The sequence below is a fragment of the Sus scrofa genome, chromosome X, assembly GCF_054392235.1.
Source record: "Sus scrofa isolate SSC_HxYL_T2T_F1_AM1 chromosome X, Sscrofa_HxYL_maternal_Yorkshire_Landrace_v2.0, whole genome shotgun sequence".
In the NCBI taxonomy this organism is placed as follows: Eukaryota; Metazoa; Chordata; class Mammalia; order Artiodactyla; family Suidae; genus Sus; species Sus scrofa.
This window is the reverse complement of record NC_139401.1, coordinates 15,747,564-15,761,380: the sequence shown is the minus strand read 5'-3', so window position 1 is coordinate 15,761,380 and position 13,817 is coordinate 15,747,564. Positions and strand designations below refer to the sequence as shown.

The 13,817-nt window shown below is 44.6% G+C and overlaps 1 protein-coding gene across 2 annotated transcripts in view; it reads right to left on the bottom strand.

Moving 5' to 3' along the window:
* Nucleotides 1-1,505: 1,505 nt before the first annotated feature.
* BMX (BMX non-receptor tyrosine kinase) overlaps nt 1,506-13,817 on the bottom strand; it is a 51,739-nt gene continuing 39,427 nt past the window's right edge. Inside the window, exons 15-20 of one of the 2 annotated variants that reach the window (XR_014835768.1) lie at nt 11,328-11,544; nt 9,888-9,952; nt 8,276-8,394; nt 5,151-5,308; nt 2,629-2,929; nt 1,506-2,262 (exon numbers count right to left, since the gene is read on the bottom strand). Coding sequence is in view for 1 of the 2 variants with exons in the window: in XM_005673449.4 (XP_005673506.2) it covers nt 2,855-2,929; nt 5,151-5,308; nt 8,276-8,394; nt 9,888-9,952; nt 11,328-11,544 (634 nt within the window). In the remaining variant the exon portion in view is untranslated. Of the gene's footprint in view, nt 2,930-5,150; nt 5,309-8,275; nt 8,395-9,887; nt 9,953-11,327; nt 11,545-13,817 lie in introns of both variants that reach the window. The other variant, XM_005673449.4, reaches the window with a different exon arrangement.

Below are 13,817 nucleotides of genomic sequence, written 5' to 3'. Positions count from 1 at the left end.
GCTGTGACAACACCAGATCCTTGACTCACTATGCCACAGTGGAAACTCCTAATTAGAGTGTCTTTTCACTGTAATAGTGCCCTTCACATAACCTTTCTTTTTCCCTTCTTGCTCTTACAGAGGTGACGATGAAGCACTCCCAAATCATGAGAATCTGGGGGTTCAGCAGCAGGCCGTGAAGGTGGGCATTCCCCAGGACCATATTTAAAGCTAAGGTGCCTTTTAGTAATAGCCATGAGAAGCTCAACCAGGACTCCTATACCTCTGTGTCAGGATAGGAGACCAAAATAGTTCAGTTGTCAAACTAACCAGAAGCCCCAGGGCCCCAAACTCAAAGATTTTTTTTTTTTTGCCATTTTTTTTTTTGGGCCTCTCCCATGGCAATATGGAGGTTCCCAGGCTAGGGGTCGAATCGGAGCTGTAGCCGCCGGCCTCCACCACAGCCACAGCAATGCAGGATCCGAGCCGCGTCTGTGACCTACACCACAGCTCACGGCAACGCCGGATCGTTAACCCACTGAGCAAGGCCAGGGATTGAACCCACAACCTCATGGTTCCTAGTCAGATTCATTAACCACTGCGCCACGACGGGAACTCCAAAGATTTTTTTTTAATATAATTTTTTTGTCTTTTTAGGGCTGCACCTGCAGCATATGGAGGTTCCCAGGCTAGGGGTCGAATTGGAGCTACAGCTGCTGGCCTACACCACAACCTCAGCAACACGGGATCCAAACTGCATGTGCAAGCTACACCACAGCTCACGGCAATGCTGGATCCCCAACCCCCTGAGTGAGGCCAGGGATCAAACCTGCGTCCTCATGGATACTAGTAGGGTTCATTTCCACTGAGCCATGACGGGAACTCCCTCAAAGATTTTTAAATGATTGCAGAACCCTCACCCCCATCCCCTCCCCAAATCCGCAGTTGCAGTTTTGGCGGTTTCAGTTACCCTTGGTCAACTGCCATCTGAAAAGAGGGAATGGAAAATTCCAGAAACAGTTCATAAGTATTAAAGCACAAGCCGCTCTGAGTAGTGGATGAAATCTCGCAACATCGGTAATGCTCTCTCGGGATGTGAATTGGCCTTTTGGCCAGTGAGTCCCACCCATTCGTCACTTAGTGGCCGCAGTTATCAGATCCGCTGTTGGGTGTCATAGTGCTGGGTTCAAGTGACCCTCCTTTTACTCATTCCTGGCCCCAAAGTGCCAGAGGAGTGCTAGTGGTGATCCGGAAATGCCGGAGAGAAGCCGTAAAGTGCTTCCCTGGTGGAAAGGCGTCCGTTCTCCTAACATGATGAGGAACCACAACAGCAAAACATCAGATGCCGAGGTGGCTAAAATCTATGGCAAGAACACATTTTCTCCTGGAGAAGCTGTCAAGAAGAAAGTTGAATTCATACTAATTTTGCTACAAAAGTTACAGCCACATACTGCATAAGTGCTTCGTTAAGATGGAAAAGGCATTAAATTTGTACAGTAAGTTATTTTGAGAGACAGAGACAGAGAGCACATTCATATAACTTTTATTGCACTATATCGCTATAACTGTTCCATTTTATCATGAGTTATTGTTGTTAAATCTCTTACTCTGACTAACTCCTAAATTCAACTTGATCATAGGATGCATGTATAGGATAAAACATGGTGCGTGTAGGGTTTGATATAATCCTCGGTTTCAGGGATCCACCGGGGGTCCTGGAACCTATTACCTGCAGACAGGGGGGAACCAGTGTAGAAAGCAGCAATCGAATACAAGATCATGGTTATGCTCAGGTTGCGATTGATGATGGTTAAATATAAAGAAGAAGACATCATTATACCTTAGCATCTTTAAAAACTGTCTCTATGTGATCCAATGTTATGTGTTAATGTATTAATGAATAACATTAGTTAACTAGTTTTATATACATGATGACATAAAATCATTGTTCCAATCTGAGTATCAGATGAGAATTGTGTCACTGGATTGGATGATGGATCACCTAACGGTGCCCACCACATAATGAGATCCCCTAGGTCGGTTTGGACTGACCACACCAGCACATCTGAGAGCCTGTTAAAAATACAAATTCTTGTCATGGCGCAGCAGAAACGAATCTGACTAGGAACCATGAGGTTGCAGGTTTGACCTCTGGCCTCGCTCAGTGGGTTAAGGATCCGGCGTTGCCATGAGCTGTGGTGTAGATCGCAGATGCAGCTCGGATCCTGCATTGCTGTGGCTGTGGTGTAGGCCGGCAGCTGCAGCTCCAATTAGACCCCTAGCCTGGGAACCTCCATATGCCACAGCTGTGGCCCTAAGAAAAAAAAAAAAAAAGGCAAAAAAAAAAAAAAACCCACCAAAAACAAATTCTCAGGCTGCATTCAGAATCTCTGGGCCAGTTCCTAAGGAACCTGTGTTTTAAATCAACTCTCCATTTGATTCTCATGCACGCTACAGATTGAGAACATTGAAACATGAAGGCAAGTGTTGCCATTTCCATACTTGTTAATAACATTTAATTATCATGATAGTGATGATACTGAGAAAAGAACAAATATCCAACACATGATTTTTCAATTCTGTTCAATCTTTACACATGGTACACATCCTGTCTATTTTTTAATCAGAAAATGTGCTTTTGCTAAAGGCTGGGAAGTGTAATATTAAAAGCAGCATAAACAAAATTACTAATGTGACCTACATTTCTAGGAAATTTTTTGTTTCCTACCTTGCTCATTTCTAGAAAATAGAAGAAACAGCACAGAGAGAAGGACTAGCCAAATTACAGTGTCTGTGTTTTGCTACTTTCCTTAAAAAGAATGAAAATGTTGGCCAATATTTATCATCATTCTCATCAGATCTCCTAATTTCTTCTTCAAGGCTTGTCGTTTTCCCGAAGTGGTTCAATGGAAGATAGGAGTTGCTGAAATGTGGGACGCTTTTCTGGAAGCTAGATAAAAGAAAAACCCAGTGGTTTAGTTTATGAAGGTTATGATTAAAAATAAACTATGTAAAATATTTATATCGCAGTACCAAAGCTAGCAACTTTTAAAATCTGGAAACACTGTAGACATTTCTCCTAAAGAGAAGACAGAGCCCTAAGAGTTGGAAAAAAGTATCCATGTGCATAAGATGTGATTTCATACCTGGAAAAACCGAGAGGATTGGTGATAGAACCAACCCGAATAGTAAGGAATTCACCAGGAGAGCAGTATGTAAAATTAACGTACAAACTCAATAGCCTTCCCATATATGTACAGTAACCAATGAGAAGATATACTGGAAGCGAAACCCTCATTTACAATAGCAACAACACCCAAATAAAATACTAACGAACATGTACCCCCCAAATGAGGAAAACTTTAAAATGTTGCTGAAAAATACAAATGTAAACCGGAACACATAAATACCATAAGGATGGCAGATTTCCCAAGTTAAAACACAAACCAAATACAGTCTCCTCCAAAATATGTGCAAGCTTGTTGCAAGCTGAACAAACTGGCTCTCTAGTTTGTGGATTTTTAAATATGCAGAATAGCTAAGAACATGATGAAAAATGAGCAAGGGGGGGATGCTAGCCTACGTAGTATTAAAACAGGGTATGAAGTCTGTAATTAAAATAATGCAACATCATATAATGGCTATGGGCGCCTCGATTAATGTTTTCTTTTTAAAAAAAAGTTATTGCTGGATCACATGGTAGTTCTATATTTTGTTTTCTGAGGCACCTCCATACTGTTTTCCACAGACAGACTCACAGACATAGAGAACAGACTTGTGGTTGCCGAGAGGGAGGGGGAAGGGAGTGGGAGGGACTGGGAGTCTGGGGTTGGTGGATGCAAATTATTACATGGAGAATGGATAAGCCACCCGGTCTTGCTGTACAGCACAGGGAACTCTATCCCATCTCTTGGGATAGAACAGGATGGAAGATCATATGAGAAAAAGAATGTGTATGTATGTATGGCTGGGTCACTTTGCTGTACAGCAGACATTGGCACAATGATGTAAATCTACTTTAACAAAAAATTCAAAAAATTTATTGAAGTATAGTGATTTACAATGTTGTGTTACTTCCTGCTGTACAGCAACGTGATTCAGTTATATACACGTTCCGTCTCCTATTCTTTTCCATGATGGTTTATCACAGGATATTGAATATAGTTCCCTGTGCGGAACAGGAGGACCTTGTTGTTTATCCAGATGAACGTTCGGAAAAGCCCCCGATTAGCGCATCACTCTCCTGCATCTCCCGCCCGTGTCTCCCCATTGCCTGGAGAAAGCCAAACTTGCACTCCTCTTTTTGTCGTTCAGGCTCTAGGCTCTGGCCTCGACCTCCTCTGCCACACTCATTTCCAGCCCTTCCAGGCACAGCGCCGGCGTGCACGCCGTGCTCACACGTTGTGCTCACACTCGCCTCTGCACCTGTGCCTGCGCTCGTCGCTCTCCCCGGGGTGCCCTTGAACCCCGTCTCCACCCACACAGCCAGACACGCTGGGCAGAGCTGTCCTCCCCTGACTCAGGTAACAGGCCTTCCAGAAGCTGGTCTCCGTCTCCTCCGAGCTCTTCCTGCCCCTGTCCGTCTTTCTCTTTCACACCCAGAATTAGAAACGGCTCGGGGGTTTTTGGTCTCATGAAAAAAGATAACCCCTATTCTGCCCCTGCACGGAAGGCTTTGATTCAGCGCTCGGGAGGCAAGGGAAGGGGGGGTGTCCATCCCGTGCCCTCTGCACGGCTTCTCGGTGCTCTGTTAGGCATTTGCCCCTTGGGGAGAGCCCCTCTGGCACTGTGGTTGAGAACAGGGCCCCCGATGCCAGCCGGCCTGCCTCTTATTTACTAGCTGTGTGAGCTCGGGCAAGTCCCTCAACCTCTCTGGGTCTCTGTTTCCTGTTCTGTTCGTTTAGCCATGAGACGAATACGTGCCTCAAAGTATGTTTCCTGAGGAACAGATGAGTTGATATTTATGGCGTTCTTAGACCAGCGCTGGCACGTACCTTGTTAGATTGCTGGCGCCTACGGTGCTGGTTGCAGATCACAGACACCTGCGGGCAGGGGCCCGGGCCCTTTCCCGCTGCTCCGCGGCAGGCGCCCTGCCCCCACAGGGCTTCCTCCACGGGGAGCGGCACCCACCCCATGGCCTGGCACCCCTGCCGCCCCGTGGGGGCACTTGCCTCGTGCCAGCAGCTGTACATGATCTGGTAGACGGTGTCCGACGCCAGCTGGGGCCGGTAGAGCCTGTGGCCCTGGGAGACCTTCAGGACCACCTGCGCGTTGTCGTACAAGTCGTAGGGCTGCTTCCCCAGGCTGAACACCTCCCACATGAGGATCCCTGCGCCGCGGGCAGAGGAGGAGGAGAGAGAGCCACGGTCAGCAGGTACCCGCCTGGGCAGGGTTGGGGAGGCTCTGGGTGGGAGCCGGGATCCCTGGGGAAGGAGTCTTAGCAAAAGGGACTGGAGCAAGGCTCAGGGGCCGCTGCAGAGAGGCAGCCGGGGCTTCCTTCAACCCACAGGGACAGCCCCCCCCACCCGACACCTGCCCCCAGGAGTGGTCGACGGAAGTCCTCCTCCTTCCTTTCTCTCTGCCTTGGCAACAGTTCACTGTACAATCAAATGACCTTTCAGTGGAATTTCAAGGTAAACTGACACCATTCCTCCTTCCTGTCTTACTGCCGCAGCGGGCTCCAATACCTGGGGGCCAGGGCTCCTGCCGAGAGTCTGATGAAAACCCTGGGCTTTCCCTGGGCACAGGCGAAGCACAGCGTTTTCGTGCTCATTTTCTGGAAGTCCGCACTTCCCCAAAGCCCATCCAGGGCGGCGTGGAGTCCAGGTTAAGAAACTGAGTTCTGCTCAGGGTGGTCGACAGGGTGGCACCTGCGGCCAGTCAGACATGGCCTTTGAGGCCCAGCTTTGCCACTTACAGGCTGGGCAGGTTTCGTAGTCCTTCTCAGCTCGGGTTTTCTGTCTCTACTGTGTGGATATTGGCACATCAGAGAGTTGCTGTGAGGATTGATTAGGCTGAAACACGGGGAGCATTTGAAAGGGCACTGGGACATTTTAAGGGCTCTTTAAATGGTGGCCGTTGCGCTGTCAGACAGGCCAAGCCAGAGAATTCCAGCAGTCAGCCAGCTTTAAAATCTTGGAAAACCAGAACGATGTAAGGCGGGAGAAACTTGTTGTAGAACCGTAACCGAAGTCCTAACTTCAAGACTTCTTTGACTTTTAGAGCTACAGATTTTATGTCAAATATTTGCAGTAAGGTAGTATTACAAATTGTGGTGACTGTTGTTTCTTCTTTCTTTTTTAAATATTTATTTTGAAATTAAAGTATAGCTGATTTACAGCTTTGTGCCACTTTCTCCCATACAGTACAGTGACCCAGTCGTACATATGTATACATTCCTTTTCTTATGTCATCTTCCATCATGCTCTGTGCCAAGAGATGGGATATAGTTCCCTGTGCTGTACAGTAGGACCTCATTGCTCTTCCGTTCGAAATGTAATGCTTTGCTCTTTCTTTTCTTTTCTTTTCTTTTTTTTTAAACAAACATTGTAAAACAACCATCCAAAAATGTGTGGTCCCCTTCACAATTTTCTTTGGAAGGCCACTTATCTCAAGAATAACATCGTTGCTTAAAATATCTGTGAGATGCTTTTTTTGAGACTTGCTTTCAGCAGTCTTGATTTATTTTGAATATCCTCACTGGGGACAACTTATTTAAGCATGAATTTAGTTTTTGGAAACAGCTAAAAAATATTTGGAGCCAGATCCCGGCACATAAGGTAAGTAATCAACCTGGGTGATGCAATTTTTTTGGTCAAAAACCAGCTGTGACTCTTGAGTAAGGATATTGATTTGTAAAAATCTTTTGGGAGTTCCCTTTGTGGTACAGCAAAAACGAATCCAACTAGTATTCATGAGGTTGCGGGTTTGATCCCTGGGGGTTAAGGACCCTGCATTGCTGTGGCTGTGGTGTAGGCCGGCAGCTATAGCTCTGATTCAGCCCCTAGCCTGGGAACTTCCATATGCCATGGGTGCAGCCCTAAGAAAAAAGCAAAAAATAGAAAAATTTAAAAAATGAAAATCTTTCATAAAGCATATCAATTGATATAAAGATACTGAAACTAATTTTGACAAGGTCATCAGCACGAAATGACATCAAGTATTCACCAAAATGCTCTTTGTGTGTTTTCCTTTTTCTGTATATATTGAATTTTTTTTTTACAATGAACAATACCGCTTTTATTAAAAAGGAGTACTTTTAAGAATTGTCACATAGAAAAATAAATGGCTAATTAAATTGTCCTTTCTTCAGGCAGTCAGATGTCATGTAGAAAATCAAACTGTGCTTATGGACTGAGACAGGCATGAAATAGTTCTCAGTTGATTTCAGTATATTCCATAGCTTTAGGATAATTTGGATTACTTATCCTTGGCCCTTCTGACAGTGATTTTAAACAAGCCTGACATTCCTCCTGATATAGAACAATACCAGAAAATCCCCGCAATCACGATTTAAGAGTTTTCTCTGTTTTCTAATTACCGTTAGTAAATGTCAGTATAGATCTTTTAATAAAATTCGAGTCAGCACACACTTTCTGTCAAAGGGCCACATAGTAAGTATTCTAGGCTTTACAAGTCATGCAGTCACTCTGGCAATTACTGTTGCAGCACAGGCTCAACCACAGGCAGTACCTAGACCCTTTGTATAAAGAGCGGGGCTGTGTGCCAGTAAAACTCTCCTTACAGTCACAGGCCACTGGCTTTGGTCCTGGGCCGTGGTGTGCTGACTCCTGCTGTAAGTGATGAATTTGAACCAGGGCCCTGGCTCAAACTGGGATGGGCCAAAGAAAGTGCTGAGTCGGGTTTGGTGTTTGCACCGGGCAGGCCCCCCACATGAGTCAATTCCGAAGGCAAAGGTTATCACGCCGCTTCACACAGAACGTTGGTGACTTCATTTTAAGCCCTTCGACATTCTGTACCTCACGCAAACTCGGTTTTCATTTTCAGTAACTCCTTCTAAAAACCCAGAAATCTGTGGAAAAGCGCGTATCCCTTTGGATTCGATGAGAAGGTGCTAGCGCGGTGCAAATTAGACAATACGTGGCAGGCAGCCTCACGACCACACAGGGAGGGGTCCCCATCCTCTTTTTTAATCCCTTGCTGGTCTCTGGCCATGCAGGTAATTTTGTAAGGGCTCAGAGCTTTTGCTAAGAATGCGTGTTGCTGCTCTTGTGGTTTCCTGTTGTGGAAGCCGGCTTATGCAATGGGGCTGGGTCCCGAGTGGCCACATTCTTACCGAACGCCCATACGTCTGACTTGCTGCTGTATTTGAAGTAGTGAAACACCTCTGGGGCGGACCACTTGACCGGAAACTTGGTTCCCACCGAGCTGACATACTGGTCATCAAGAACATACCTGCAGGGGAAAACAGCAACACAGCCCTGAAGCCCCTTGGCTGGGCAAAGTGGAAGCCCCCTGCTGGCCGCCGTCGCCTCGGCGGTGGTCCAGGCCGATGCAGGGTCTCAGCCAAGTGCTCCAGGATTCTGGATCTTTTGCGGTGTGAGCTTGGGTAGAGGCTGCTTATGACTTGTAAACATTTAAAAAATGCTATCTTTTTTTTTCACTGCATCAAGAGTTTCCATGTTCTCTTTATTTATTTACTTTTTGCAGTTTAAACATTTTATCTTATGTTGAAGTATGGTTGGTTTGCAATATTGTGTTACGAAAAATGATGTCTAACTTTGAAAATCCCCAAATCTGAAGGCAAACTATTTGGTAAATATAGGAAAACACAAAAATGTCAAAGTAAGATCATTCAGAATCCCATGTCAGAGATAACTTATCATCCTACCACTCGAGAGACATGTTTGCTTTCCAAAGTTTTTTCTTATATATAATTTGAACAAAATTGGGTTTCTGTTGTATTGAGGTTTGCTGTTACTTCTCCTTTAATGGTGTATCAAGAACATTTTCTGGAGTTGCCTGGTGGCTCAGCAGGTTAGGGATCTGATGTGGTCACTGCTGTGGCTCAGGATTGATCCCTGTCCTGGGAACTTGTGCACGCCATGGATGTGACCCCAAAACCCCAAAAAACAAAGAACATTTTCCCATGGCTACATTTTCTTCTTGGCTTTATGTTTAATGGCTGAATAGTCTTCCTTCTTGTGGATTAGCATCGTTTGTTTAACCATGTAAGTTATTTCTAATCTGCTGCCGCCATAAATAATGATGGACAACAATAATATCCTATGGAGATATCAAGACCATACAAATGTGCGTTCAAGGATGTGTTTATAATAATGATAAAAATGCAATGAACCTCAGTGCTCACATGCTGAGGAGTGATTAAATATAATATGGCACGTTAGTAGAATAGTATGCAGCCATGAGCAAAAAGATAGCTCTACATCGACTGAAATAAAAAGATGCTCGTGGTTTATGGTTATGTGCAAAGGCACCTGTAGATAATGTGATTCCATTTTTTCTGGGGACAAACAGTAAATGTACATATTTGTGTACATGACTGAGTATACTTAGGAATCAGGGAGGAACGGTCTGATTTGTATATAATGATACTGCATAAACACATGCCCGTACGTAATCAAGGCTTCTTTAGCCTTTTCTATTTGTTTTTTTTTTTTTTCTGGCTGTAACATGTTATATTTGAATATTGAGGCTCTTTCGTGGTATTTGTAAGTTTAGAAAAGATTCATCAAGGCGTTGAAAGAACTAAAAGGGACTCGGAATAATTTCTGAAGATCATTCCCATCTTATGGAGGGACAGATGAGGTGGTCGCAGGTACTGTGAGGGAGGGGATCCAGGTTTCTGAGCCCCCAGTTCAGATCAGGTTCTGTATCCCCATTTGGAAATCCCTCTTTCACTGGTTGCCCATTCGGAACTGGCTTACCTCGTCATTCCAAAGTCAGACACCTTCACGGAGAGATCACTGTCCACCAGGCAGTTCCGAGCAGCCTTTGGAGGGAAAACAAAATTACCCAGGAGTAAAAATGACCGGGACTCCCCTGACATCAGAATCAGACATCTCCCTTCTCTTTGGCAGAATTCTCTGCACAATCTAAGATTGCTCATCACAACTCCAAGTGCTGTATTTCAAATATAATATCTCGAGTACGGAAGTTGTCTTTTTTCCTTTGCACTTTTCATTTTTTTCAAATGAAAATGTGCTCCCGTAAGTATTTTCCCTCAAGCCTCCATCCTTGTCAGACAGCACGGAAGGTATTAGACACTAAACACAGAACCTTAGCTCGTCAACGAGAAGGGAAAGGTCATTTCTAGGGGTTTCCTCTCCACCACCTGGACACCATGGGCTACCAAACTTAGTGTGTGTGGTATAAAGGAAAACAGATGGAAAGCAAAGACTTTATGCCACAACACAAACTACATAGATCCTTTTTTTATGGTTCAGGGATTGGCAAACTTTATTCCGTAAAGATCTAGAGAGTATTTATTTTAAGCCTTATAGGCTTTATAGGCCACATACAATCTCTACTTTTTTCTTCAGCAACCTTTTGAAAAGGTAAAAAACGTTTTTTGGTTCAAAGGCTGCACTATGGCCTACAGGCTGTGCACCAGATTTGGTCTATAGCCGTAATTTGCTTAATCTTGCTAAAGGTTTATTTAAACATTTTACATCTGTATCAGCCATTGCCATTGAAAAAATCATATACTGGAGTTCCCGGCATGGCCCAGTGGAAACAAATCTGACTAGCGTATGAAGACACAGGTTTGATCCCTGGCCTCGCTCAGTGGGTTAAGGATCCGGCGTTGCCCTGAGCTGTGGTGTAGGTCACAGATGTGGCTCAGATCTGGCGTTGCTGTGGCTGTGGTGTAGGCCGACGGCTACAGCTCTGATTTAGACCCCTAGCCTGGGAACCTCCAGATGCTGCGAATTCAGCCCTAAAAAACAAACAAAAAAATCATATAAAGGAAAGTAGTGGGTTAAAACAATAAGGGCATTTTTTTTCATGAATCTCTGGGTCAGAAGGGAGGTTCTCCTGTGGCTTAGGTAGGCAGTTCTGCTGATTTGGGTTGTCTCCGTCACATATTTACATGTCAGGTGATGTTGGGTTGTTTTAAATGACTTCAGGTGACATAGTACAACTACATAGATCTTGATGGCTATTTCTACTCTTTCTGTTGTTTCTATGCTTCAATTATTTTGTTTTGAAACTGTGATTTTTATTACAAAAGTGTCATGGGCTCAAGCAAGTCACAAGTGAGCAAAGTCTAAGATGCCTTCCTGGCTCTCCCTCCCGATGGCGCCATCGCTGGAGGCAGGATCTGTAAATAGCTTTCATTCCTTTGAGATGCCAGTGGCTTAGCGTACCAAGTCCCGATGTATGAACTGGTGGCTCTCCAAGAAGGCCATGCCTTCACAAACATCATAGCACATTTCTAAGAGCTGGGAGGGTTCCAGTCTTTTCCCATGACTCTTCAAGTAACTCAGCAAGCAGCCATTGGTTATATATTCAGTCACTATGTAGATAGGGTATCTCTTGGAACACACTCCATAGAATTTCACCAGCTTGGGATGGTTGAGTTTCCTGGAAACAACAGATTTTCAAAGTTCAGTACTGAATTTCCGTACTCCATTTTCCAGATGTCCTTAAAAAGAATCACTCGCAGATTTTTGTTTATTTTCCCCCTTCTATTTGAACTTAGGAAGAGAGGGGAAGGTGTAGGATCTGATTCTGGGAGCATTAGCCCTTGGAGGCAAAAAATGCTGCCTCCTATTTGACACTGACAGCCTCGGCAGCCATTAAGCCACTGTGGGTACTTACTCAGCTTTCCTACAGAGAATCAGGGAAGCAAGGGTCTCTTAGTCTTGGGGCATCCCGAAAACGTACATGACTGATTTGGAGGAAGCTACACCCTAACAGCCATCACTTCCATTTTAAAGCAGCTAACCTAAAAAAAATTATCTCATTGTAAGTATAGCTGATGGATAATATTTTCTGCTAATTTCTGGTGTGCAGCAGAGTGATTTGGTTTTCTATATAAATCTATATATGTGTATGTATATATATTCTATATTCACATAATATCTATATCTGTATATATAGATATTCTTTTTCCTGGTCTTCCCATTATGGTTTGTCACAGAATTCAGCACAGTTCCCTGTGCTATTCAGCAGGACCTTGTTGTTGATCCCTTCTCTATATAACAGTTAAAGCATCTGATTTTCATGTATAAATATTTCATTAAACATGATGTCAGAATTTGAAGGGCATAGGTAGAATAAAAATGGCTACCATGTTAGAGAAGTGAGATGAGTTGTGACTGTTCTTTCTTTTAAAACATTTCGCTGTGCATTATTGCTGCCTGATTTTGCGGTGATGAGTTTAGGAAGTGGTAAGCACATGACACAGTGCTTCTAGTGGGTCATGACACCTGCAATGATGCTCACCAAGTAGTCCTTATGTAATTGATCTGTTCTCATGGACAGTTCTTTAATGATCAGATGCCTAAAGTAAATTAAAGTTCACATGGCAAAGTAACAATGTTTTAGCAGATGAGGATGTATTAAATAGTTATTTTCTTTCTTCTTAAACTAGAGGCACATGCGTTATCCCGTGACTCAAGGTCATGGGCTTGGTTATGCATCTTTGAGCGGTTCGAGAGACCTGTATTGCTCCCTTCTAAGGGAAGGCTTGTGATGGGACCAGGGTCCGTCACCCAATAACAGTTGTTCTTTGAGCAAATTGAGTTACTGCTTAGGGGCACATGGTGGGAACACCATGTCTCATGTGACAGGCCTCAGTTTGACCATTACATTTGAGATTTAACATTTTCCCCTAATGACAGTTTCACCTCTTTACAACTACATGATTCGTTAATGACTTTTTAGGATTCTGTAGGATTACTAGCTATCTAGTAGCCAAAACAAACAAACAAAAAAAGCAGTTTTAAAGTTACACTGGGACATGGGGGTTACACCTTGAACCTAAGGGAGTTTCTGCCAGATTTTTTGGTCCAGTCCTATGAAAGTACAAGGGCCAAAGACAGAATGAGCTACATAATTGGCAGGGAACAGTGCAACATGAAAATGCAAGGATCCTTGTTTAGGAATTTCCACATGGTGACAGCAGAGCATTAAACCAAGCACGGAGCCCTTTTTAAGTGTGGGAGCCCTCAAGTGTATGCAGGTTGCTTGCCCATGAAGCCAGTGCCAGCCAGAGGCTTCTTTTCACATGGTACCTCTGCTTCCAAGCAATTCTGCTTTTGTCATGAAACTGGTTATTCTGACTCTCTGGATGCCTTTGCTCTTCATAAAGAAACGACTAAGGAAATGGACCCTGCAAGGTCTGCTGGCTTTGCCTCTCTGCTTCGCACTTTCATTGGCTTGGTGAACAACTGGAAAGCAGTGGGGTGAGAAAAGGATTTTTACCAGACTGCACTGGGATCTTGTCCTTGAGGCCTTACTGTTCAGTAGTGGCCACTAGAGGCTCATGCCCTTGGGCATGTGCTTTACAGGCCCTTCTCTTCCTCCTTCTACCATGTACCTGCCCGAAAGCAAAGAGGCCAGAGGGCCAAGGAGACATGCCCACTGGGAACCATGCATCCTTCTCTGTCTCACTGTCGGGGTCCCAGGACTCCGGAACCCCCTGTCCGCATAGTCCTAAGGCCTCTTCCAGGACCAGTACAGACTCTTCCTGCTTCTGTCTCCCAAGGGTGAACCATGCTATTGGTGTCCCCACCTCTGATCATTAGCCGATAGTGAGCTGCTTGTGGGAAACCCGGAGGGGGCTGCGCAAGGCACTGAGGACAGGGTGGAGCTGGGGGTGGGAAGAGAGAGGGGAGGGGTGGGGTTTGGGG